The following is a 27,911-nucleotide window of genomic DNA, read 5'->3' as shown; positions in this document are numbered from 1 at the left end:
CAAACACCTCAAGCCCTTCACCCACTCAGCCTCATTTTATTCACCATCCTCAGGGCCCAGAAGGTTGTTCAGAGGCTGTAGATGGGGAAGCCTGGTGTGTGTGTGTGTTGGGGGGGGGGGGGGCTGTTCTCTGGCGGTGACTGTCAGACTGGCCGGGGGAAGCCTCCTGCTCAGGCCATGTTGGGGGCTTCATATAATGAAAGGCACCTGAGGGAAAAAGGGAAAAAACAGGGGGTGGGTTAAACCGATTTCTTTTGCATTCAGTGCACTTATAATCTGATGGTTAGCACAGAAAAGGGATGAGGTGAAGCAGGTGAGAATGGAAACTGGGGTCTGAGGTTAAATAATAAAACTCCAGGTGAAGAGGTAGAGTAATTCTTTGAATTTAATGTGGTCGGCAGAACTAGCCCGAGTCTGAGTCTGGATCTCTGCTCGGCTTTGCTTCACTGATCAATAACAACGCTAAATCTGACCTCCAGTGGGACACATGGTTCTAATCCAGGCCTGCCAAGGGCCATAATCGCCCCACGTTAGAGAGCCCCTTACCCTGCATTTATATACACACACACCAATATGTCTACACTCACAAATACGCCTCGACACACACATTTCACCAAACCCCCAAAAGCTGCATATGGGTTTCTCTCAGGACCAGCTAAATTAATGACATCAAGATGTTGCCACTGATGGGCAAGTCAACATGTGGTAGTGTACCTCAGATCAGCCCCAAGAGCGCACCGTCCTGAGCAGTACAGCCCCCCCCCTCCTGTCAAACATGCTTTGGGAAGTGGCTCCTTTCATTTGGCCGACTATCTTTGTTTCTTGGGTCATTACATGGCTAAGTGAGGGTACGATGGGCAAGCTCATCATACAGGGTCATGAAAGGACAGTGAGTGAGAATGTGTGTGTTGGGATAAGACCCAGACATGCCTCTGCATTAGTCCACGTGGATAAGGCAGTGATGGTAATGTAAACTGAGGTAACCAGGCCACTAGCGCTCTTTAACATACATGTAATTTCAGCGCAGTGCTGGGTGATTTGAGAAGCTCACTCATCAGAGAGGTCTTTGCAATTAACATTGGTTGTGAGTCAGAAAATCTAAACTAAATAGCTCAACCAGAGCAGGGGTCACAAAAGGACACAACTGCTAATCAATTATATATAATTTCAAATCCAAAAATTAAAATCCTTCAACGTCTCTAAATCTTTGACAGATCAACATGGAAATAAGCCGTATTTGAAATGTACCTTGCTCTGACTGTACTGTCCATACTGGTAGGATGGATGGTGGTCCACAGCATACGCTGGGGAAGTGTATGAAGACGGGCAGTAAGACTGGGTGCTGGGCAGAGTGGGCATGCTGGGAAGGCCTGGTAGAGCCTCCAGGCGCTGGGAACCATGACAGCTGGCAGCCATGCCTCCGTTCGGCTCCAGGCCACCAGTCAGCGGGGAGAGCGCAAAGTCACTCTGGGACTGATGTGGCACTCCACCTGGGTTCAAAAGTCCCATAACCTGAGGGGGAGAAATTGGAGAAAAGTGGGTTAACAGAGCTGAATTGCACTGAAATTAATGAAAATGTTTATCAAAATGAAAAATACATCTCAGTGTAGATTTTAAAATGAATACTATAAAAGCCATTTTTCTTCTTCCACACAGGTGGGCTGAAGTGGAGGCTCTCTCCTTGTCCATTGTCAGAAATACATTACTACAGGCTTCCTTCGCACATGTGGTTTCTCTTTACTGAGCTTGAGTGACTGGTGAGCTGATGGTGGCTAAAAAGATGAATCCTTTGCCCTCCTAGTGGTTTCTATTAGCGTTATCCTGTCATATTTTTGGAAGAAGATTAGAGGGGAAATTTTTTCTTCGACTTTTCCCTGTGATGACATTTCTAGCATTTTGTTACAACTGGAATAGATACAAAAGAAACAAATAATCTAAGCCTGACTTTGGCTGCAGTTGATATAGGAAAAAAATCTTTCTTTCTTTTTTTTAAATGAAAAGAGTGTAATGAGACTGAAGGAGAACTTCACCAGATTTGTATCTGTCCACTATTGATCTTTTCAGAGCAATGCGCTTTCTTTCATTGTCTCTCTCTCTCTCTTACTTTTTATTGTTGCTCTAAAATCACTAATCACCGTGTCCTTGTGAAGTCAAGGTAAAGAGGCCAAAGGGTACATGGGAATGAAGAGTAGGGTGTTTTCCTTTTTGGTTTTCTTTTGAGCTACCTCTTCCATGTGTGAAATTGTGTATATAACAGTAGGGTGTGTGTGTGTGTGTGCAGTAAGCATTTTTTGCTCCTATGTCAGGGGGTGTAGGGGTATCGGTGATACATCATGAACAGCTGCACCATAGGTTTGCGTGAGAAGCAAAGTCATGAAAATGTCTAAAAAAATGAAGCTTTGGAGAGTTACAGGCCACATAGTTGAATGTAGAGCTAAAGCCAAGCACCAAACCAAAAAGCCTCAAAATAACACCAATAACAACAACAACAACAAAAAAAAAAGAATAGTAATACTGAGGTGATTAAAGAATGCAGTGATCTAAAAACAAGAGTGTGCTAACTGACATCCAGCTGGCAAACACATTCTGATGTGTCTTTAATGTGTGTAATTTATAGGTGGTGTGTCAGAGTGATCTGACCCCACATGTCTGACAAACACAGGGATGTAGTCTACCACTAAATCATTGTTTCTCTTACTGTAGGGAATGTGTACACATGCTTGTGCACACAGTCAATTACTGAAGTACTCACAAATAAATCTACACTGGGCATCAGAAGAAATGGCTGAATTTAAATTAATTAAATCCTACCGTTATTGGATCAGGGAAGTTATTGCTCATTGTTTGTTTTCTAGTGGCTTCATACAAACATTTTTGCAGTTCACTTTACTGTTCATATATCCGAATCAAAACAAATATATATATATATGCATGTGTGTCTAAGGGTTTGTGTCTGAGCTATATGCTTGTGCCTTCGTGCACTTTCTTTATGCAACTGAAACAGCAGCAGCTTCCGATCGCAAGTCTGTTTTGAGGTTGTTCCGGGGATTAGGTCTCAGGGGGGTGCAAATCCCGGCCGCTCGCTTCCTTGGTGAGAAAGGATTCTTTTGGTATGCACCAGATCAGCAGAGAGACGCCAGGGACCCTGCACCGCAGGGAAACCGCTGGCCTGACCACTACTTTAAGAAGCAGAGCTAACTGCTCAGACGAGAATATCACCTATCTAAAATAAAGCTTTTCCATATCAGAGCTCCGTGCGACTATATCTAGAGTTAAACAAATCACTGGATCTCCTGGATACAGACTTGTAGGTGCAGTAGAGAAGCTTTTATGGACAGATTTTGAGTCCGATAAGGAGATGATGCTCTGCAGGATTAAAACAAGATGGACCAAAATGTTTCTACTCAATAAAATTGAGTCTGTTAAGTTTTCTAAGAGCAGAAAAGTTTTCACGTATTAACTATCAATGTCATCGTATTTAATCAACTCTCATTTCCACTCCCTTATTAAGTGAAAGTCAGGAAATTAATTTTACCCTCATGTGATATAGAGAAAAGTGTATTGCAACATACATTCAAACAGCTGCAATGAATATGTGAATTAAAACAAATTATCCAACAAAGTGAGTCATTTGCATAAATTATACACTTTGTTACAAGAGGATAGATTACCTCATTCCAATCAATTAAGATACTGGAACGTTTTCTGATTGCAATTCCAGACTGAGAAAACATTCCAGGCGTGCCATCCCTACGCAAGACGAGATGCTCATTCTGTGTGGAGCTGCCCAGTGAAGGTTAATGCTGAAACCATCCATGAGGCCACAGCACCTTTGGCCTGTTTATTGGAGTTAAAGTCACACAGCGACCCTGCGGGTGTGTGAACCGCAGCCATGTGCTCACTCACAGGATGGCAACTAGCAGCAGGTTCGCATCCACTTCTGCTTCAGAGTGATTAGCTGAAGCGCAATTTACAAGTGAGCTCAGTCCGTTCACATTATAGCCATCAAACACTGATGGTTGTAGCTCAGCCGTCATCTTCACTCTATCCTGGCTCTATTTTCTTTTATCAGTTCAAAGACTATATAAAATCCCCAAACAAAGTTTTAAATTTCAATATGGCGAGGTGTTGAGGAGCATAAAAACAAATTCTAGTCAGTATCTAGAGCTCATATATCAAAGCAGTCAATTATACCTTCAGCGGCAATCATGCCACCTTCTACTCTCTGACCATGCACCCGGCAGCCACAACAAAGCTCCTCTCTTCTTTTCAATATATATACATCCTTAGGCATTCAAAAGTAACAAACCTGCCTGAGGCCGTTTTTTATCTGTGCCTGACAGGAGTCTGAGATTCTCTCTCATGGGAATTAGTACCCAGCATGCATTGCATGTGGGCTGGCCACCCTTTGTGGCGGTTAAAAGCTCGTTTTACGCCTGTTAGCCCATCTTCTGGGCTGGTAGAGAGCCACTGATGGACACTGATGACTGTGTAATCGACCATAATTGTCTTTTCAGTTTTGATTTGTGTCATCATCCGACATCCATACATTCCTCCTCATGTTTGGTCCATTCTGCCTCCCCAAAGACAGACATTTAGCACATTTCAAATTCATCAAACAGCCCATCAAAATAAACCAAAATGAAAAGCTACCGTGTTTTTAGCTTAACAAGATTTCATCAATGTCACTGCAATGACACTTCCGAGGTCACACAGAGGAGTGCATGTGTTGGTGTTTGTCCACATGGTGCATTTTAAAAACAGAAAAGCCAACCACAGGCCACCTACTTCCAGGTAGGATGACATATAAGGGTCTCGTGATGTGTCTGTGAGGCAGATTTTCACCTTTGTAGATGTATTTCTGTGACAGACGTATAAACACACCTGTGGTGAGAGGCTGTTGCTGATGGCAGGATTGACAGTGTTGGTGTGCGCCGTCGGGGCGACGAAGCTGTCGGCGTATCCCGAGAAACCGTGACGTCCAGATGACAGGCAGTACGCGGAGCTTGCATCCTGGGAGCCCGCTGACGAGCTGAGCCCGCTCTGGTGCACGGAGGTGGGGGGCAGCGGCTGCGGTCGGTGGACTGTACTGGGCTGCTCGGATGCTGTTGAGAATCAGATATTTCCACTGAAAATCCCATGTTGCCAACATCGTGTGTTGTCACACAATTTTCAGCCTCTCTATTATGGAACTGCAAAGGCATTATGAACAGACCTTGGGCTATGGAAGTAGGTGGATAGGGGCTGTCAGACAGCTGGTACGGCTGCAGGCCTGACATAGCTGATGGAGGGAAACCGCCCGGGATGAGGTGGTTAAAAGCCATCAGCTGATTTGCTCCAGCTTGCTTCCTCCACCGAGCTCTTCTGTTGCTGAACCACACCTTGAAGAAGAGCAGAGACAAGTGTGTTAATTAATTTATTAATTTATTTATTTTATTAACTGCTAACCCAGCAGAGAAACATTACTTGTGAAGTACTGTGTGTGTGAGGCCCCTCTGACCTATTACAGGGAGCCGTACTGATAGAGATCTTAACATCTGGAGTGTGCAGCAAAACCACAGACATTACATCTTTGTTTGCTACTGCAAGTCACTGGTTTCAGATAATGCCAGAGGGCTGTTACAGCTGTTAAAGTCTTGCACCCTATCTAAGTCAGTCATCTATTTTAAGCTCCAACCATTGCAGAGTCTGACAAAAATAAAAAGCTGCCTTCATACACAGTGGGTGCAGTGTGTCTGCGTCTGACTGAGTATATGTGTGGACAAGGGAGGCAAGGGGGGCGGCACCATGTATTATGGCTGTAAGAGCTGTATGGCAACATCCCCAGGCTATTTAATGCTCACATGATACATATCCATGACAGCATGACAAACTGCTCTGATGTCTCTGTGTGTCTAACCTGAACTCGAGCTTCTGTCAGTTTTGCCCGCTGAGCCAGCTCCTCCCTTGTGTAGATGTCGGGGTAGTGTGTGCGTTCGAAGGCCCGCTCCAGCTCCTCCAGCTGCTCCGCTGTGAAGGTGGTCCGACTGCGGCGCTGCTTCCTTTTCAGCGGCAGACCTGGCTCAGAGTCCACATCTGAACCCTCGTCTGAGTGACTGGCTGAGATGGCAAAAGGAGACATTTGAAATTCAGAGCAGGTATGTTGACAAAAATAAAATAAGTTGCACTACAAGCCATGAGAGAGACAATAAATGATGCTCAGTACGGGACTTGGTACCAGTCCACCTTAGCCTGTGTCCTCCTGCTCCCTTAACCTCCTCAGTGGTTCCTAAGGGGATCAAAAGCCAGAAGCTGCTTGAACATGGATTAAAGGGGGCTAGATCCCTCTGGGGCATCCATTTCCCCGGGACACTCTGTCTCTCCCAGTCTTAGCCATGCTGTGCACTATGCCAATAGGGTCCCATAGTGAAGAGTAGGCAGCCTTTTGCAGGTGCTTTTTAATCTGTTTGTTCAGTTGAGGGTAGAACAGACTGACTGGGTAACTGGGAGACAGCTATTGGGATCTAATTCAGCAGAAGAAGAAAATCAATGAGGGCTTGAGACTCGAAACAGAGGACTATTGCTGCATTTCAGGGGGAGGTTACCCATCTATTAAATAATGATTAGGCTCCACAAACTAGCGTGACAGCCTGCTATTGTCTGCCATTACGTGTCTGCAATTCCCCCCCCTCATCTCTTTCTCAGTCATACACACACATTCACAAACATGCATCTGGGCTGTGAGCTTTCACTCAATAAAAGTAGTCTATGACAATGTGTCAAACACAGATGGACACAAGACAGAAAGAGTTGGAATCCACTCCCAAATCCACCCCAGAGGGACCTCGCAGACCTCATGAGGAAGGTTCACTGCACCTTTTCGACACCATCGACTATGGCGGCAAACACCTAAGCTAAAAGAGAATAAATGACGGAGTCAAAAGCAGAGAGACAGGTGTAAGCAGCAGAAAAAGCTTCAGCAGAAGACAGAAGCCTGTCTGTTTCCCCAGACTGCTCATTCTCCCTTTGCCCTCCAGATTTAAAGCTTTAATTAAAAAGTGCCAAGTCAGACATGGAGGGGGGTAGCAAGGATCTCCCCTTGCCTCTGGAGCCTCTGGAGCCAAGCAGGAAATGTTTGTGCCGGTTGCCAGTGTGTGTTTGACCAGGCATTACATGCGGATTTGGTTCCTGGGAATGCTGCTGTGCTCCGGACCGCCAGCACACAAGATTCTGATGCTGAGAAGACCTCTTTATTACAGTTAGACTAAGGGTGCCACGCTGGCATAAAGGCTCAAAGGGGATTGGCTGGATGCTTAGATACTCCTGGAACGTGCACTATGAGTTTGGGATGTGGTTTGTTGAATTAAGGATGTGGCCTGCGACCAGTTGGAACAAATTTTGTAATACAACAGACGTAAAGAGAGGGCCACACAGCATGGAAATAAGGCTGGATATTTTTCCTATAAACACATTTTAAATGTTGTTTGGATTATCGAGAGCAACTTGTATTAATCAGCACATATGCAGCGCTGAGGGACAAGTTTTGAGGAAAGCGCAAGCTAAGTCATGCAGTGTCATTACCATTTTAATGATGGAAGAATAGAGTAAGAAAGAAAAAGACAGAACCAATGACGACGCAGAAACGAAAAAAGATTCTTGAGGGAGGGAAGGAGCGCTCATAAAAGTGCTCAAAGCAGAAGGCTCCTCATTGGCACTGTAGCTCATGTTAACAGCAGCGTGGGGGTGAATCTCTCCTTCTTTGCCCCCTTTATTTCTGCCTTCCCTCCCTTTCTCCACTGTGTTTTTATTATTAGTAACTACAGAGAAAACACTCCATCACTTCGTCACAGACTCTCCCTTAATGGCAAATGACAGTGTTGCTTTTGTCATCCTCTGGCTTGCGTTTTCTCCTAGCACTCTTCCTCTCTCCTTCTCTGTTGTTGTTTTTTTTTTTTTTTTTTGAAATGATGTGGCCAAGCCTTTGTATCTTTGCAGGGAAAAGCCTGTGGCAGGGCTCTATTGGGCCGATTACCACGCTCCATCTGTAGGAGCCATCAGGGACACCCGGGCCCGCATTCAGGGGCCTGTCACCTGCCCAGCAGGGGAGTGGGGAGGGGGCTGTAGGGTGAGATGGGGGGCTGTACAGCCAGGGTAAGAGTGGGGGAATGAAGGGTCGGGGGAAGGAGGGGGTGGGAGGTGGGAGGGGGGCACAAAGGGGTCCAGAGAAGGGCTACTGAGGGCTGTAGAGGAGCACAGCAGGGGAGCACCCCCTTATCCCCTCCCTCCATGGCCTGAGGGGCATAAAGTTGGGGGATGGGGGAGGCTGGAGGGGTTGACATGGAGAGGAGTTGGGAAGCTGAAGCCACCTGAAGAAGATGCAGGGGAAGGGGTGTGGGTTGCCAAGCTAAGGCAAAAAGGGGGCGCTGGTCATTCTGAAAAGTGGGACCTGTCCTTCCCATCTCATGCATTCACTTCTCCTGTCTGTCTCTCTGCGCTCACCCGTCGCTGCGACCATGTCTTTGACATTTTCAAACGAGGCTCCAACGCTGTTGCGGATCAGTTTTAAGGTGCAGAAGCAGGCTTGTTCCCACACATTCCCCACAACAAATGGCAGAAAAGGATACTAAACACACAAAGGGAGGCCTCGACCTCCTTACTTAAACACCCAAATCAAATTTTACGCTGCAGCTAAAGCACTGGGGAGCTAAAACTAGTCCATAGCTGCTCACAGTTTGGCTGTGGCTCTGACAAGAATTTTAATAGAAAGATAGATGATTATCCCTAGGGCGGAAATTGGGGCTGCTGCAGAATTATCCACTAAACAAAGTAAGCTGCAGGTTAATAAACTAATAGCAAGCTACTTTTGCTAGAAAAGATAATAGATAATTTCTTTATCGCAGCTTAGCAGATTCAACAAGTAAACTCCCCGGGTTCCTCTCACAGCACAAGTCTCGCAGTTCTTATATATATTCATCAAGTGTATCCACAGGTGTGTAAATGCAAACAGTGCACACACTTATGAAGATATAGACACGCCACTAAAGGTAAACAGAACCATTTATCGATCAAGAGATGAGACTGACAGACAGGGAGGATAAAACTCCTGAGGGTCACAGATGTGAACTTGGGGAACGTCCAGTTCCATTAGCTTCACCTGCAGCAGCAGAGCCTCACACGGGCCAGAAAAACCAAGTGAGGATTCCAACCGCATGAATAAAGACTGCTCTTGTTTACTGGATAGACTACATTGGCCAGGAGCTGCCTTGCCAAGCATTCACCACCCCCCCACCCCTTCAACCCGCTCAAGAGATGTTGATATGAAGAGACATGCAGCGGTGCACACATCAGTGTACGTGTCCACGTGTGCACAGAAATTCAGCTCAAAATAGCACAAAAGAAAATGAAATGAGGCGGGAAAAGTGGCAAAATGTTAGCTTATAATTGAAATACATTTTAAAGGAAGCAAGAAAAGGAGGTGAACGGGATGACGAGCTGTGGTGAGAAAGAGAAAGAGAAGTGCAGCATATGGGGCAGTTTATAGTCTTGCCCTGATAGGGGCTGGCTAGCCCTTCCTCCAGGGCTGTTAATAGAGAAGGTAATTGAGCTGGTGACATGTGTTCGCAACACAAAACAAAGGGCAGAAGAGACAAATGAACTAGTTATTTGCCCAGGGAAGTAGATCTGGCCTTTTCAGACCGCAGCACATAGTGCGAGTGGGCCACTGAATAAAACAGTGGCATGCCACATAGAGCCAGAGCGAGCAGATGCACTGGAGGAAAAGAATAGTTAACTGACAGCTTATGGGCTCAGCTGGGGTTAACAGTTAAGGGAAAAATGGGAGTGAGTGGGCTGCTCACTTGACTTGCTAAAAAGCCCCCAGGAACCCGCAGCTGCCTGGGAAAGAAGGGGGGGGGGGCATAGAGAAAAAGAGAGGAGAGAGGGAGATGATGATGTGCTGGACAGAAAAAAAACAGTGAATAAGCGCAGGAGGTTGGCATTTAACGGACAAAAAAACTAGCTGGCGATATGACGCTGAAAGATGTATCTCTGTCTAATATTGGTGGAGTGACAAAAAGTCACAAATGGCCCTGCACCGGCTATTATGTGTGCCCAGTGTGTGGTGGTTATTATTTAGTTCCACTGTGGTGCAGTTAGGTGACAGTTTCACGGTGGCATTTCCACCCTCGGGGAAGGGACAAAGCCACTGCACGCGGGGCTGCAGCAACAGGCCAGTCTGTCGCATGTTCCAGCTGAACAGAGCCTAACCAGCACAGACGGACGACCGAGCCAATCACCTTATTCAGAATAACAAGTAAACTCTTTTAAAATTGGAGCCTCTGGAAGCCTGTGCACTGCAGAAATTTGCGTCCGTTCATCACTGGCTCCTCTTTGAGACGTCCTGTCGTTAAGGGGTCTGCCAATTCTCGTCTTTTCTCAAACATTATCGTAACCTCCTTCTCCTGGGGGCCTGATAGTTTTAACAGTCAAGTGACCCTAGGTTAGCCCCTGACCTTTTCACAGCTACCGCACAGCGCAGTTGCGGTGAGGACGGCCTCAACGCTGACACTTCCCCACCCCAACCCAACAAAACTTCACAGACGCTCACCAGAGAGGGAAACCATCATCACATTCCTTGCTCTTTTTTGTTTTTACCCTGGAAATATTCAGCATTGTCTACACAATTTTAACTACTTTTGCAGTTGTACAAATATAATTAGTCAAATTTTGCACATAGCTAAAATCCTAAAAGTCCAATCTTTTTTTTTTCTTTCTTCGAGGATTTCTTTAGTCAGAGAGGAAAAAAGACATTAATCAAAACAGCGACAGTGTTGTGATGGCGTGTCCATAATGTGCAATGTGCTGGATGAAACAGCTCCACAAAAACTGAGGCTAAACAAAGTTAAGTGATTGACAACGCTGTCTGGCTTTACTCAATTAACTATCCCATTGTGCTCCTCTTTGCAGAGTCCCCTCGCCCCCGACCCTTTTCTCTTCTCACTCCTTTATCCTCCTCATCACAGAGTTTTGCTTGGCTAATACTTCCAAGGAAATAGAGAGCTCTTTTTCTACTGGGGCTCCTCTCCTTGACCTTCCATTGCTCACCACTTCTCTTTCAGTCACTTCACAGTGTCTCTGGGGTTAGTGGGGAGAATGTGGAGAGTACATCAGCGCCGAGGGGCCGGCTCAGGGCAGGACCTCAGCCCATTACTTCAAAGTTGGCCTGCATTCATTAATTGTCCTTTGAATTAATATTGGAGGATCACAATGTGGGTGCCAACACAGAAAGAGGCTTTAATGAAGCATAGAGTTTGCATTCAGTTGCAGATCAGCTAGTGTGGATTTTTTCTTTCTTTTTGGAGAAAGAGGGAGCCTCGAGAGTCATGCCAACACAGAACGTAAAAGTAGTTGAAAATCCATCTATCCATCTATCTTGATGGTAGAGCTATACTGTGAATTCTGATTTATTTTCCTGAGCAGTCCGCTGGTCTAAACCAGCATTATAAACACTATTAAGACAGAAAAACACAGCATGAGGCCCAAATATAAATTTCCTTCATTATCCAGCCCTGAGAGGAAAATGGAAATGTGGCTGTAACAGACATTCCTCTGGTTGCATTGAGGCCTTCTGTCTCCTTCCACTAGCACAGAGACAGTCTCCTCTAACCCTCCAATCTTTAACTCATTCACCATGGAAATGCAGAGACCCCTAACAAACACACAGGTAAAAAAAAAAAAAATCAGTGTCCATTTCTCTGTTTACAGTCGTGGTTCACCGCCACGCTGCTCAGCTGCTTTTTCTCCGTGTGAGAGACAAAGGCATCTGTTTATATTGGTAGGAAGCCTCATGAGAGTAAAGGTTATGAATCTTTCGAACTGGATTAGATGGCACAGACTTGGCTGGTGAGCGTATATTACGCACGCGTTTGGACTGCTTTAAAATGTGATACAGTGCAAAAAATAAATAAATAAAACAGATATGATTCTCTGATTTCCTAACACTCTAAATATTCCTCTCTCTAAATCCATGCCAAAGTCACAGGGAGCCACTAACCCAGTTTATTTACACAAACAAAGTCCTACTCAGCTCCTTTGACAAAAGCAGCTAAATCTTTCATGTTTTGTCAGCACTTGATTCCTCCTGTCCCTCTGGCTATTTGCCTGCCCGTGGACAATAGAAGCAGGAGAATGGCAGCAGATTGTTGGAATGCACCTCAATGAAACCAATTATTACATGTTGACTGCGTTCACCATGGCAGATTTGAAAGAACTGGGCTCATTCAATTTGGCACCACAGGATTCCCTTTAAAGAAAAGTTATCCCTTTGACTGTTTGTATTTCTGAGCTTTGCTTTTTCTTCTTCTCTCTCCCTTTCACCCCCACTGCCATAAATTGATCCTGCAAGAGTGGCTACTCCTCTTTCATGACTTTGGTTACTTTAATTAGTTAAATGAGGCTAAAGTGCTAACAGTAATAAATAGAGGAAATGGTGCTATCAATTAATTCAGTCTCACTCATGGCAAAAACAAATTCTTGGCACCGATGGCTTATTTTCTCTTCTGTTTAAAATTATATACTATTGCATGCACTTCCGCCTTATGTGGAAATTAGTTGAAGGGCACAAGCATTTCCTTCAAACATATCTCAGACTGCAGCACAAACACACACGTTGTGTAAATTCAGTCTCCATGTCAGAACAGTTAAAGGAGATGTAAACAATTTGGCAACAGATTCATCCACACAAACACAAAGTCTCAGCCGATTGTTAATGCCATGCAGACCTGGAGCTGCCCAGTATACTTTATCCCACAAACCTTAGCAGTCCTTTTCCCAGACAAATAAATCTAAATGAGTCAGCTTTGATCTTAGCACTTAAGGAAAGCCAACAATAGTGCTGGAGAAGAAAGGGGCAGAGAGCAACAGGCCTCTCACCACCACAACAATAGCCTCTGCAAACACCTACTTAATCAATATTTGGCCAGAAGACACTCTCCCAGTCCCCAAACCACCCTTTTCACATTCTAATGAAGTGCTATAAAAGAGAAAAACAACAACTACTTCCACAAAAAGACACAATAATGAAATAGTGCTCTTCTGTATATCAATAGAGGAAAGTGTCATGTATGTAGGATGTTACCTATTTGATGTAAAAGAGCAAATGTTATTTGCTTTCTTAAAAAAAAAAAAAAAAAAAAAAAAAAAAATCATACAAACTTGAAAATATTAATTAATGGTCCACAAAAAATTACCCTCTACTCTCAAAATTTATTCTGAATTATATCAAAAATGCACCTTAAAATTAATATAAAATGTCTGAAGAGGAAAATCTGAAAATGTGCAAATTAATCTAATAAAATGCATCCTGATTTATCAATCAGCCACTTTATTTTAAATTTCAATGGTCTGTTTTCTGTCATATGTTCTAGTATAATAATAATAATAATTATTATTATTATTGTTATTATTATGATTACATATTTGTGCACAGAAAGGAGTTTTATAAGTTAGAGAAGTCACCACAATGTGATCAGGATTGGGGATGTGTCTGGCCTGGAAGAAGGAGAGGGAAGTGCCCACAGATATTGCATGAATGTGTGTGCCCTAGGCGGAAAGGAAAGGGGCGGACTTTGTCTGAGATGAAAGTGGAGAGAAATAAAAGCTTTGGGTTTAATCTAGTGGAGAGAAGGCTTTCCCTGCGCTCACTGGCTGAAGGCGCCATGCTCGCTGCGCAAAGACTGTGACAAAAGCTCCGTGCGCAAAACTAACGGCACCGTTCAATTTGATTACGCAAAAGGCCTGATTTGAATTTAACACATTTCAGACAAAAATCGCGAGCCTTCTCGCAGATCCCAGACGTGTTCACTTGATGTTTATTTTATTTCCACGTAGGCCTAAAGTTATCATTTCTTAAAACCTAACAAGAGACTGAAATCCGACCAAAACCACAACAATGGAAATAACAAAGTAAACCTGTGCGTCATTACGCCACATCGCCAAAACACCACCAGTGTTTTCATCAATAATTAACTATAGACTGCATTGTGTCTCCAACAGCAACCTCCCTTCAGTAGCGGATAGGTCGTAAATCAACAGGTGTTTGCCTCCAGTCTGAGCAGTTTTTTTTTTTCCTCTATTTTTTCCTGAATGCAAACTGTAAACAGACGGGAAAGCCCCCAGATTGGCACTTTTTTGAGCATTCTATAAACCAGGTCGCGCTGAGCCTATTGCTGTCCCTGAATAATTCATCGCTCATTGCGGGTTCATAATGTCTTCTCCAGAGCTTTTGTCAGGGCACTTTTTTCTCCCTTTCTTTCCCTATTTTGAAAGGCCCTGGCGTCTTTTTGTACACCACTGAGCCGCTCACTGGACTCTGGCTTTTGTGCGCGTCAAACTGAGGTGTGAGTCTCAATGGACTCTCCCAGCTTTGTCCCCTGAAGTTCATCCTCAAGTGTCCGATTAAGTGTAAAAAAAAAAAAAAGGTTCTCAGGCTTGGAAGTTAGACAAATGTTTGACTATCCACTTAATTTTTTTTCAGTACATTTGTTAAATCTCTGAAACCATAGATCACCAGATACTTTAATATATATTTAATTATGTGCAAGTTAACCTGACCACCGATCTGTTGTTTATTTAATATTGATATATTATATATTGAAAATATATTGAAAATTGATATAGCTTAAGAGCAAATTATTATCATTATTATTATCATTATTATTATTATTATTATTATTATTATTATTATTATTATTATTATTATTATTACTACTACTACTACACTTTTTGACCTGGCAACTGCAGAGAAGTAAAACTAAAAACCTTCATCCACAATGAACCTAAATGTAACACAGCTTATAGGAAACAGGCCCAACACAGAGTGGGGTCAAATGCAGCACTTACATCTGTCTCCCAGAATGCCATCGATGCTGTGTTTAGTCCGTGGCTCGTTTTCCTCCATCTCCCTCTTGACCACTTCATCATCATCCTCTTCATCCTCGCCAGCTCCGCCGAACTTGGAGCGCATGATGCGACTGATGGCGCTCACTGAGAAAAGTTTGGACAGAAAGCAGTTTAACACTTAAAAAATGTAAATAAATAAATAATAAATATATAAATTAAACCCACTCAAAAATACAAGACCTGAATTTATATCATACCCAAATCAACGATTGGCGTGTCCACATGTAGAGACATGTCCTTTTTTATTTTTCTTACAAATTGAGGATATTAATCTGGCATGAATCTTTTTTTTTTTTCCAATGTGGGCAAACATTTTCATATAATTCCGGCTGATGACACATTCCAACATATTCCTTTTTGTACCAACCTGATGGGATGTTGTTCCTGTCGCAGATCCCATCTTTCAGTAACTTGTCCCGGATTTCCCAGCTGAACATGCTCGGGTTTTCTGTCTTGTACTCCTCGATTTTCTTGTCCACCTCCGGAGTTGCGGTTTGCTTTGGTGGGAGGGAAGAGAGAGAAGGAGTTGTTTTTTTTTTTTGTTTGTTTGTTTTGTTTTATTAAATGGTAAATGAGACAGAGAGGATTTAGAGTGGTCATCCAAATGCAACACAAGCATTGAAAAAGTTATTGGGCTACAGAGAGTCAATAAAGTCCAGCCCCATCAACTTTTATTAACGTTTACTTTTTATTATGTCCTTAACCGTTGAACTAAATGACTGCTAATCGGCTCTGGTTCGTTTTTATTAACGATCACGGGCACAGAAATGATTATTTAATGTTTTCGAATATTCTTTTGGAGACTCTAAAATAGTCTCCCGTTTTAAACTGTAATAATATCCAAGAACGGGTGAAGATGCTCTGGTTAATCTCAGTCTGTCTCACCTTTGGCTTGCTGCCTCCGATGGCCCCCGGCCTGATGGAGCCTGTCTCCTGGTACCGGCACAGGATTTTGGAGACGCAGCCGTGGGACACACGCAGCTGACGGGAGATGACGCAGGGCCGGATGCCGTGATGGGCCATCTCCACGATTTTATGGCGAATGTGGTTGGGGAGAGGTCTGCCGTTTATGAAGACACCGCCGAGCTGGTTGACCCGACCCTGTCCTAACGGAGTGGACACTGAACAGCAGTGCGGGACATTTAGTTAGTTCTAAATAATATATGGACCAAACCAAACCTTCGTATTATAGTCTATATTGTAGCGTTATTCTTCTAAGAGGACAAAAGGAAAAAACAAGCTGTTTGGGACTGTTGAACTTTTAAATTGCAATCAAATATTAAAATTTTCCCACTCCAAATAAACATGTCCCAAATGTAACAGCCACTAAGAGTAAAACTTAAGTTAGTTTTTTTTTTCCAAACATCTGAACTGCCCCGAGTGAATTAAACATTAACATTGTTTAAAAAGCCTAAATGATTTTGGAGAGGAGGCAAAAACTGAAAATTAAAAAAAAAAAAAAAATTAAGAACTTTGAACGAGGCCGATCCAAACGACCAAGACGTGACACACACAGGCACATGTAATTATATACGAATAAAAATACATATAAATTATAGAAACCTCGCAGTGATGTCACTTGTAATGTAGTCTCAATCTGGCAGTTTTTGTGAATCTCTAAAACTACATTTTAAAACTCCGATGAATATAAATATTTTCAGGTCTTGTGCGGCATGTATTAATTATTCAGTCTATTTATTTCCTTGTCTTTGCAGGCTCAAATCGAGTTTGACAACTTCGCCGAAGTTTTCTAAAATAAATAAATACATAAAGTTGAATTTGCTTGGAAGTGTGGAAGCAACTGGTGTTGGAGTCTTACCTTCCAGAGAGTATCCGCCCCGCGGGTAGTTCTGGTGGGGAGTCGGTCTCATCATCCTCGGTAAACCTCCAGCCAGAGCCGTCATGATTCCTGACTTTCTGTCAGGTTACACTTTAGACCAGTTGTTGCTGCTCGTCGCTTTTAATCCGACAACAACAACAACAGCAACAACTAAATGAAGAAGCTTTTTGTTGTGAGTTGCGATCTCTGGAGCCGCAGCCTCCCTTTCCCTTCGTGTAACAGGTTGAGAAGCAGAGTGAATCCCTCAGAGATCAGACATGAAGCCGGATCCTTTATCCGCTGAGGGGAGAGGGGGGGCCGGACTGCAGGTTGCTCTCAGTCCTGGGACTGCTGGGAGGATGGTTTGAGAGGATGGATGCCGGTCAAACATTTTATCTGTGCTCCCTGTCCCCTCTGACTCCGCGCTGCGCCCCCTGATTGGTCAGAGACCCGGACGTTAGGAGACCGGAGGGACTCTGTGATTGGACGGGAGCTCCCCTCCTGTCTGAATTGACCTCACGAGGTCAGCTCGTCGTGTCACAAGCTCCAGACTTTTGACAAACTGCACAAGTTTAGATAAGACATATTCAATAAACACCTGAGCGGGCACAGAACCGAGTCCATGCCTGGGACCTGTGAGACCTGCTGAGCCCTGATCCGGGTCAGGAATCACTGCGGGAAACCTCAAAGCGTGTTTGAAACTGAACCAGCAAAAAGAAAGGAACAGGTTCATTTTTAGAAAATAGGCGCCAATGTATGAAAACCACCGACACCCTGTAGTTTGTTATTAATAAATACGCTGTTTCAAAGTAAAAGTTTCCATTACCAGACATTACAACATATAAAGTTGCTGCTCAGGTATAAAGTAGCGCACTTGCTCTCTCTCTCTCTGTCTCTCTGTCTCACACACACACACACACACACACACACTTCATTTCTTCATCATTCTTGTTGAATCATTGGTGTCCATAATAATTGAAATAATTAGTACCTTTATTAGCTTATGTCTTGATAGCTATCTACCACAAGAACATTATTTTTATTATTATTATTATTATTATTATTGAATGGCATTGCTAACATATATTCAATTTGTTTTCGAGACAGCAGCAACGTTCTTGTCCAATAGATCTAAGATTTATTCATGTATGTTTTTCACCCAGGTGCTCGCTGATCGCAATCTATTTAGCATGTGAAGGAATATTTGACGTTGGTTTGTTGGATGAAACGCCCCAAAGACAAAACACTGTAACTGGTGAGACTATTAAAAAGATCATATTTTGTTAAGGTCCAAATTCACCGTATCATGTGAAGTTCATGAATTTAAGCTATCATCGTTGTTGTTGTTGTTGTTGTTGTTGTTGCTGTTGTTATAGCCTATAATCTTGCGCATTTGTTGATATTACAGCAGTTGTACAGTTATACAGTATGAACTGTCAATGTGCGCTGGGTTACGGTAAGTGTGTAGGTCTATGAGCTAATTGTATTATTCTGTCCTGGTGTTTTTTTCCATCACAATTTTGTTCGATTTTAGACTGAAAAGTAAAATTGGGAAGCAAAAAAAACGTTACGCAGCGGCGGCAACTCCCCATGAACAGCAAAATCTAACAATTTAGATGAGATGTGGTGATAAAACGTTTAAAGAAAGACTGTTGTCCCATCAGTCGTTGGAGGCCAGGAGGGGAATGTGATGGAGAAGAGGATCTTAAAAAAAAAAAAAAAAAAAAAAAAAAAACAACACACACACACACACACACACACACACACACAAAACCCACCAAATGATCTGCATGCTCATCTGAAATAATAGATGCACTAATTGAACAATAGGTGCTGCGCGGACGCGTGGTCGAGCCACACAGCAGTGTAACACATCCGTGCAAATGGTCGATTATAGACCCGTAGAACCACATGAGGGATCATTTGACTTTTCTGAAGCTTGTCGAGTTTTGATAATTATGGTAATTAGGCGTGTTTAATAGACCGATACATTTTTCCCCTATTCCCTTAGGAACAACACCAGCCTGCATATACATGCATCGTAGCTGATTTAGTTCAGAGGCCTCTTCAACCTGCATTCCTCAAATGACTGCTTGGTCATGACCTTTAAAAGACAAACCGAGGCATCATCGGAGCTGACCCTCTCCAACATAACCATTAGATTTGTCAATACTATATTATTGGCATTATTATCTAAAGATATCAGTGATCCAGAAAAGATTGTCACCTGGATGAAGGAAACCCTTGATGTTAAAGCACGAATAAGCCAGGCCTGTTTCTCTGGTGCTCCTGATCTGACAAATTTGTGTCTAAAAAAAAGATGACAAAAATCATTGTATGCAATGTGACTTTTTTAATCTTGATTTTACTAGAATGCATTTAAATTTTATAGCTGCAGAGTTTCTGTCATTTTTCTAATAGTATCCCACAGCGTGTGGGCTATAGTACAGTCTTTATTCCCTGTATAAGACTGAGCAGTGGACAAAGCACATGTGGAAACATTATATGTCCATAAAAGAAGGAGTGGGGGGAATGTGGCTGGGGGGTTATCACACTCAACTTTGACTATCATGAAAAGGATATTGGATCTACCATGTCAAATCAATTAGAGAGGTAAGCTGAGTCAGAAATGTGCTGCACTGGTGGACAAACTGCATCAAAAATAAGTTACAAAATGGCCCCAAAGCAAAAGCGCAAGTTGCTGATTTATCAGGCATCCACACAGAATAATCCAGGGGCTTTCAGGACTATCGTTCTGAAACCGTACACATTAAATAAACACAATGATTTGCTCTGCCTCTGCTCGAGATAAAGTTAGTGTAATAGCGTAATCACCCACGGGTAATTTGGACCTTGGCTGCGGCCTTATAGCAACATGCTGCATCCGACTGAGGTTTAAAAACCTCCACTATCTCCAGAGTATTCTCTAATATTGCTCAGTATTCACGATAAACACAACACCACAAGATCAAATGTAGATAGATATTTAAAGGTAATCAAATCATCACAGTCATTATCTGACCATAAGATATGGGGAGTCAAACAAACAAACAAACAAACAAACAAGCCTCAATTCATTCTCAAAATGAAAATACTCAGTCATACATTTCATACACAGTGAAATAGATACTGTAAGTGTTGCAAACAGGCCTAGCCTTACAGCTACTCTAAATTGATAGCCCTAATTTGCATTACTCATTGGGTCTTTGTAGAGATTTTACTGTGTTAAAATAACAGCTGTGCAAAACAGCATGTGCTCAACTTTTATTGTTCTTCAGGGAGCCATGTCACTGCTGTAAGGGAATTTCCAATAAAATGCCATCATTTTGGCTGCAGAGGGCTCATCGTAGTCAAATCCAGTTTTTCTCTTTGCATTACTTTAAATGTATATTTGGAAATAACTAACTTTATTGATTATTTTTTTATTAGCCATGTCTTCCACTAATTACTTCTTTTAATGATTGGGAATTTAGTTTTGGCTACAGTCAACACTAAATTCCAAATGAAATAAAACTAAGTGCAAATCCACAAAGTTTCACGTTGGCACTGTAGATGTCATAAATGACCAGGAAAGGTTATAAAGCCCCTAAAAATCTGGTATATCACCATTTATTTTTATGTTGTGTCATTATTCACCTGCAGTGGGTCAACAACAATTAAAAGAGCTCTGCATCACAAAGACTACAGAGTGGACATTGTTTGAAATAGGAGTAACAGATTAGAGGAACGGCCAGTTGACATTTAGATAGATATCTGAGTGATGTTCAGAATAAGGAAATCCTCTGTGATTAGTAGCCTTGGGATGTTTGTGTTACAAGGTGCCTCCAAAAGATGTAGTGTTTTTCTGATGTTTGATCTCAGCAAATGCATGTGACCCACAACATTCGAGTGGGGACTCAAACTGATTGCAGTTATCATAACAAAGAATCCAGGTGAGTGGGAGAAAAATACATGTGCCTGTGGGCATGCAGGGTTATTTCAACAATTCACCACATGAGGAGAGAAAACAGTAAACTAATGCTTTTTGGTCCTGTGATGAACATTGTAACGTCACCTTGAGTAAGATTGTTATCTTGCAATACGTAATGACTCATGTTTGAAAGACAGACAGAGATACAAGTGAGCTGGTGATGTGGCAACACGCTGAAATGGATTTTCCACTCTGACCCCCAAAGACTGGATATATCTTGATTAAAAAAAAAAAAAAAAAAAAAAAAAAAAAGCAATGATACAAGTGAAACTTGTGAAAAATGTTCAATACAACATATTATAAAGTTAAAAAGGGGTGATTTTTAAGTGTGCATAAATAAATATTTGTTTACTTGTCAATTGTTTTTTTAAATACTACTTTAATTTGTTTAATTCATCCTCCCAGCATGGTTGATCAGTAGGCCTATTCCAACAAAGACTTTCTAAATCATCTTTCGTGGATCCACTCTCTTTCATTGATCACTTGTTACAATAAAATCGGTTTGTAGGTTATTGCAAGTCGGGTTAAACACAATCCATCACCCGAGTCCACATACAGTCAGGGTACAAAGATGCAAGCACATGAATGGCCACAAGAGGGCAGCTGTCAGCTCAATGTAGGACGATTGATCTTACAGGTAAAGTCAGGTCACAGGTTAGTCTGAAACCAAGAAAGCCTTGATGAGCTTTTTAAGAAAAAAAAAACAACAACAACATCTGATTGTGTGTGAAAAAGTTAGCTGTTACAGCACTTTTCTCTACACAGAATTTCTGTCCTCACTGCAGAAAGGTCCTCAACCACTATTATATTTAATTTCCATCTGGGGAATCCATTATATCTATATCTTCTTCTCTAACAAGATCATGGATCGGCACAAATTTTAAAGCCCACTATGCCACTCTCAACTGTAACATGACGTTGTTTTGTTTTGTTGTTGGAAAAAAAAAAAAAAAAAAAAGAAAAGACAGACACTGCAGATGCACGTGTACAGTAAGACAGTGCTTTCCTCAACAAAAGAGGAGGATCACATGGAAATCTCCATCCAAGACACTGAGCTTTTTGAGAATTTTAACTTAGCTACAGGTGATGGCTGTTTTAGGGTCTTAAAAAATTAAAGATCGTTAGCATGTGGCCATCATGAATCAGGGTCAAACCCACACTAAGTCTGTAACTGTAGCTGTAGGTGTAGCTGTAGATATAGGTGTAGATATAGGTGTAGATGTAGCTGTAGATATAGCTGTAGGTGTAGCTGTAGATATAGGTTTAGATATAGGTGTAGATGTAGGTGTAGCTGTAGCTGTAGCTGTAGGTGTAGCTGTAGGTGTAGCTGTAGGTGTAGCTGTAGATATAGGTGTAGATATAGGTATAGCTGTAGATATAGGTGTAGCTGTAGGTGTAGGTGTAGCTGTAGCTGTAGATATAGGTTTAGATATAGGTGTAGCTGTAGCTGTAGATATAGGTGTAGATATCGGTGTAGCTGTAGCTGTAGATATAGGTGTAGCTGTAGATATAGCTGTAGCTGTAGATATAGGTGTAGATATAGGTGTAGCTGTAGCTGTAGATATAGGTGTAGATATAGGTGTAGCTGTAGCTGTAGATATAGGTGTAGCTGTAGCTGTAGATATAGGTGTAGATATAGCTGTAGCTGTAGATATAGGTGTAGCTGTAGGTGTAGCTGTAGATATAGCTGTAGCTGTAGATATAGGTGTAGATATAGGTGTAGCTGTAGCTGTAGATATAGGTGTAGATATAGCTGTAGCTGTAGATATAGGTGTAGCTGTAGGTGTAGGTGTAGCTGTAGGTGTAGCTGTAGATATAGGTGTAGCTGTAGGTGTAGGTGTAGATATAGGTGTAGCTGTAGATATAGGTGTAGTTGTAGCTGTAGATATAGCTGTAGATATAGGTGTAGCTGTAGATATAGCTGTAGATATAGGTGTAGATATAGCTGTAGATATAGGTGTAGCTGTAGCTGTAGATATAGCTGTAGATATAGGTGTAGCTGTAGCTGTAGATATAGGTGTAGATATAGCTGTAGCTGTAGATATAGGTGTAGTTGTAGCTGTAGATATAGCTGTAGATATAGGTGTAGCTGTAGATATAGGTGTAGCTGTAGATATAGCTGTAGCTGTAGATATAGCTGTAGATATAGGTGTAGCTGTAGCTGTAGATATAGCTGTAGATATAGGTGTAGCTGTAGCTGTAGATATAGGTGTAGATATAGCTGTAGCTGTAGATATAGGTGTAGCTGTAGGTGTAGCTGTTCATGGCACCGCCCGCTCTCTGCTCTCCGGCTCCTAAAGGTGTCTCCGCCGGCCCCGCTGCTCGGAGCTGTCCACTGTCGGCGGTGCTGAACCGCCCTCGTCAGTAAACACGGCGCTCCGCGGCGGCGCTGCGGGCGCTAAATTGTAATTATACGGTTAAATGGGCCGATTAAATCCGCCGTATACACATGACCCACACTTGTGACAAATCAACCACTTGACAGACATCAAACTGGGAAATCAATTTGAACAAGTCTATCGATTTTATATATATATACAGTATATGTTCTGTTAATTTGATGCGATGAGCAACAGTCTGTCACCGGATCTGTAACACAAGTCTGTAATCGCATGAGTGGATGGAAACAGGACGGATACCGCCGAGAAATAGTGAATGCTTTTTCACTTTTAGTCAACAAATGCTCCATAATCTGTGAAGATTTTTGGCATCAGTGCAAAGGGACGGCAGATAAGTAAAGCAGTTTTTGTAGACGGGACGTGGCGGAGGTGACCAAAGCTCCGGTTTCCGGGAGAGGAATACGAGTGTTAATATGCTACAACTACTTCGATTGGGACCGACACGTCTCCAAACTGCCTGTCTGCTCCCGGCAGCAGGAGCATCTCGAAGCTCCGGATCGCCGGACTGTCGGAACTCTGTACCGGCATATCGGGTTCACAACCTCCCAGACGACACCAAGGCGGGAACTCAGCAAACACATATGGGCACACGGGTCCGTCTGTGTGTTGGGCATACTCCCAGTAAAGCAGCTGTCAGACTTGCAAGCAAGTCGCGTTTAATATGAAGATGAATCTCTTACCACAGCTGAGTTGCATCAATAGAAGCCCTGGCAAGTGTTATTGTACAAGAATGAAATGCTCAAAGCAATAATAACCTAAATGACCTCTGTCTATAGGTGTAATCATCACTGAAGCGGAAACTATAGGTGGGCGACAGAAATGAAAGACAAAAACTGAAAAATAAGTGTAGAAACACTCCACATGGCAGTGAATGGTGTGAATATGTGTTTTGGTCATCACAGTTGCCAGATCCCATCTTAGTTGGACACCTATGGGAGATTTTAGGATGGTGTGTAAAACGCAACCTCCACCCAAATCAAAACAACAAATGAAGGAATATCTTTCCCTTAAATAGAGTTCAGACTTGTAGCAGACTTGTAGCATGCTCATCTTACAGCCAAAAAGTGCTATAAGCCTCTTTATACAGGTTATATATATATATATATATATATATATATATATATATATGTTAGTATGAGTGCCAATATGTGGCCTTGCACTTTTATTGCCAATAGCCATCACACACCAAAGTTATCAGTGTAAATCCTAGTCTTGAGGTCAGTTGGCCTTCCCTGTCAGCAAGGCTCTCTGATATAATTCTGACATTACACGGTATGAATCTCATGGGTGTAAAAAAACAAAATGACTCATGACTACATTCTGTTTAGCGGCTTCACTTTCAGGGTTTCAGTATTGTGCGTGCTGGCTAATTTTCATGACTTATGGCGACTGGAATAGAAGAGCGTCATTGTCAATGTTATTAGCAACGGCTGCCAAAATATCTGCTGAGAAAAAAGTTGTTACTGGCTGTAGTTTACGACTGTATGAAGATCACAGCTCAAGCAAAACTAATATTGCATTAGCTAAATGTAGTCCATGAAACATTGCAACTAAAGGCATATGTATTACTACAGCTTACTTCAGTTACTTACTATACCATAGCTGATACGGTATATGTGATATCCTCCCATACTCCTTAATTTTCTCAAAGTATAGATATTTGAGACACAACTAATATTTTTTTTACATTTAACCCCTTGGAAGAGGACATTGACCTTGTCTGACCTAATTATTGTTTGAATAAAGTACCCACAATACTGTGTGTCCTGTTGGATAAATGCTTACACAACAGGCCTGAACTGTCAAATATGTTAGGTTACAAGGAGACATGGAATTATATAATTTTTGTGGTTTTGTTTCATATAAATTAGCCATATATCTCATGCTTACCCTTTCTAATGTTATTAGATGAATTATATTTCACATAGATGCCTCGATTGCGGTATCTGCTGAATCCTAATAACTTAGCAAGCACTTATCTCCATACAGTGTTGTTTTAAGAGGCGACACTGGTCTCAGGAGTTAAAGCCAACTTTTTCAGGTTAGTCAAAGGGACTCCTTCATTGGGTCATCCAGTTTGTAAGTAATGCCACTTAAATGCCACCGTGACAAAGGCTTGGGAAAGAAAAAAAAAAAAAAAAAAGAAAAAGAGGGAGGGGTGGCAGGCTTCCTCTGGGACCCATAGGCAGCTCTGTGTCTGGGGCATAGGGCTTCATTTCACAGGGACTGCAGGGCTTAAAGTTAAGGATTTCTTTGAAATCTGCATCCCCTACCATCAAACTCTCTCACTATATCCCACCCTCCCTCCAGCCGTCATTCCCGAAAAATAAAAAGCTGTCGCCACAGAGCTGGGGATGAGTTGGGAGCAGATCCTCTTTGATGACAGAGAAGGATCCTTTTGTTCCCTAATCCCCACACAGCCCCTCCCCCCCTTCTTCCCTACAAGTCCAACTGGACGTCAAGGAGCTTCATAATCACCCAGAGGTTCCACAGTTATTAGTCAACCTGTTCACTCCTAAAAGACTTGACAGTGATATCTTAGAAAAACAGCTTCTAACATTCACGGACATTTCATTTAAAGTTACTAATTTTTTTGGTTTTGTCAGCCTTGTTAGACCGCCAACATTAACGGGACATTATTGTTAAGTCACATGACACTGGTCAGCGGTTGCCGTAAGTTGATCCCAAGAGAATAGCCATTAGCCATTGTGCATGCTATCAGCAAAGCTGGGGTCACCCAGAAACAGACAGTTCCAGGATATATCTCTTCTCTTCCTGTGTCTTGCCGTTAAATGTGTGCAAAGTGTGTCTCATTGCCATTATCAGATTGGACACACATATTTCACAGAGGAGAAGAAAGTGTTCTTTTTGCTCATAACATCTGTTCTCTGATGGTTAGTGTCCCATCAGGATGACCTCAAAGACATAGCCTGAGGAGAGCAATTATCATCAGTCTGTACACACTCTGGCTTCGTCATGTGATCACACCCTCGTGTGTTTGTGTGCATGTGCATTTGTCTGAGTACATCTGTACAGACCTGCAGCCTAACAAGCGTGCAAACACCCCAAAGACAAGTGAGAGGGGATCAGTGTCCCGGGACAAAGTGTCAAACACAGCTTACCTTGCCATTTCACTTTCATCATGTAGCTCAAAGAAGACTCTCTTAGCCAACACTTGTATGGGATCTTCTCTGAATTATGAAAGAGTGCATTGCAATGTCTCCGTGAAATGAACAATGTCTCCCTCTGGTGTATAAATGTGAGAATGCAGAAAAGATAGAGACAAGCTGTTACAAATGTATGCAGTTGTAATTAATGAAAAACACAATAACAATCAATCCTTATTTTAAAGGTTTGTTGCCACTATTTTACTAATGCTTTCACTTCACTCTAAGAATCCTTCAACAGTGACAGTCACTCTACTTATTGTTGCATGTGGGTTGGGAAGGCTGGACATGGATGGACGCCTCTACCAATAAGACATGACAAGAATTGGTGTCTAACTTTGTGAAACTGATCCAACTGATCCATGTTTTACATATTTTTAACATTTGGCCAATTTAAAAAGAGAATCACAAACTATTCCTGTGATATTTGTTTCTCACTTAAAATTGTGTGTGCATGTATTTATGTTATAGAAGTATAGAACATCAATAAAAATATGTACATGCCCACAATGAGACTACAAGATCCAAATACAGGCTTTATGAACAGATGCCCAATCACAAAAAAAACAATGTAGACTAAGAGGTAGTGTGGGTTCAGTATCCTGGTCAATGTATCTGGAAACTAATTGTGGATAAGGTAGTTTTAACACCAATTGCCATCTGCAGTTATCAGCAAATTTGGTAGCCATTCTTTTGTGCTGTTAATCAACAGTAATAACATTATCAACAAACTATGGAGTCAGCGTGCCATTCTGATTGCTGACATCTTGTTCTCAAAGCTACTATTCTGGGACCAGGCCACATTGATTTTTAACATTGTTCAGGGACTAATTCACTCATACCTGGCAAATGATTAGACTGTAAGGGGACTGTTTTTGCCAATATATGTAATAGATTTTTATTTAGGGTAGATTCAATTAGGTTATCAGCATATGCTGACACTTAAAAAGGAGAGGGTACAACTGGGGAGGAAAAGAGAAAGCAGTACAAAGGGCTAAAGACCAAGGCTAAATAGCAAATAGAGGTGGAAAGTATACTGAAAATTTGTACTCAAGAACAAGTACTGTTACATTTGTTAAAAATTGTACTCAATTCCTGGTGTTAAAAAAAAATAACTGGTGTTTAAAAAAAAAAAAAAAAAAAAAACTTAAGTACAAGTAGAAAGTACTCTTCTCAAAAACTACTCAGTAATAGTTACTTTTTAACCGATGGATGTTTTATTGCGTTGTCAGTAGAGTTGAACAACAGGCAGGTGTCTTAAACTTTTTGACGATAGCATTTCTATCACACTCCACTTTCTGATCCTTTTGATCAGTTTCAGTAGGAGCTGGTTTTCCAAGTTAACAGTCTATCCGGCTTCATTTGATATGACTATTATGAGGAGAGTGAAGAGTGTAAACACATGGCGCACACTGACACACGCGAATAGCTCACTGACTCTGCAAGCCACACCATTCCAGTCTGCCTCAAATTATCCAACTGTACTACTGTTGAAGGACCCCAATAAGCAGGATTAATAAAATAGAATATGCAAATTACATTAATACCGCACGCAAAATAACCATGTGGGTTTTGCACAAAACTGCAAGAGATTAGAGTGAAGTGGATGTGTCTGTAAA

General features: G+C 42.1%; 1 protein-coding gene across 2 annotated transcripts; it reads right to left on the bottom strand.

Annotated features, from left to right (window-relative positions):
- Window positions 1-189: 189 nt before the first annotated feature.
- Window positions 190-16,841, bottom strand: pax3a (paired box 3a). 2 transcript variants are annotated; one of them, XM_029524140.1, is made up of 9 exons: window positions 16,757-16,841; window positions 15,823-16,058; window positions 15,305-15,434; window positions 14,878-15,021; window positions 5,900-6,099; window positions 5,216-5,381; window positions 4,885-5,105; window positions 1,249-1,512; window positions 190-207 (listed from the first exon to the last, which is right to left on the bottom strand). In XM_029524140.1, the coding sequence occupies exons 1-9, from the start codon at window positions 16,839-16,841 to the stop codon at window positions 190-192; spliced, it is 1,464 nt and encodes a 487-aa protein (XP_029380000.1). The 2 variants fall into 2 exon arrangements, with proteins under 2 accessions (XP_029380000.1, XP_029380001.1); XM_029524141.1 differs by lacking the exon at window positions 1,249-1,512 and having other exon boundaries at window positions 14,872-15,021.
- Between the last annotated feature and the right edge of the window lie 11,070 nt (window positions 16,842-27,911).

Source organism: Echeneis naucrates, chromosome 17, assembly GCF_900963305.1.
Source record: "Echeneis naucrates chromosome 17, fEcheNa1.1, whole genome shotgun sequence".
In the NCBI taxonomy this organism is placed as follows: domain Eukaryota; kingdom Metazoa; phylum Chordata; class Actinopteri; order Carangiformes; family Echeneidae; genus Echeneis; species Echeneis naucrates.
This window is presented reverse-complemented; position numbering and strand designations above follow the sequence as displayed.

Bases quoted from the DNA above. Each gene is read 5' to 3' on its own strand.
- pax3a (XM_029524140.1), bottom strand. From the start codon at position 16,841: ATGACGGCTCTGGCTGGAGGTTTACCGAGGATGATGAGACCGACTCCC. The intron at 6,100-14,877 runs GTAAGTGCTGCA...TTGCCATCTCAG, and splicing joins TGGCATTCTGGGAGACAGAT to CCAGTCACTCAGACGAGGGT. The intron at 5,106-5,215 runs GTCTGTTCATAA...GATTCTCAACAG, and splicing joins ACCTACTTCCATAGCCCAAG to CATCCGAGCAGCCCAGTACA.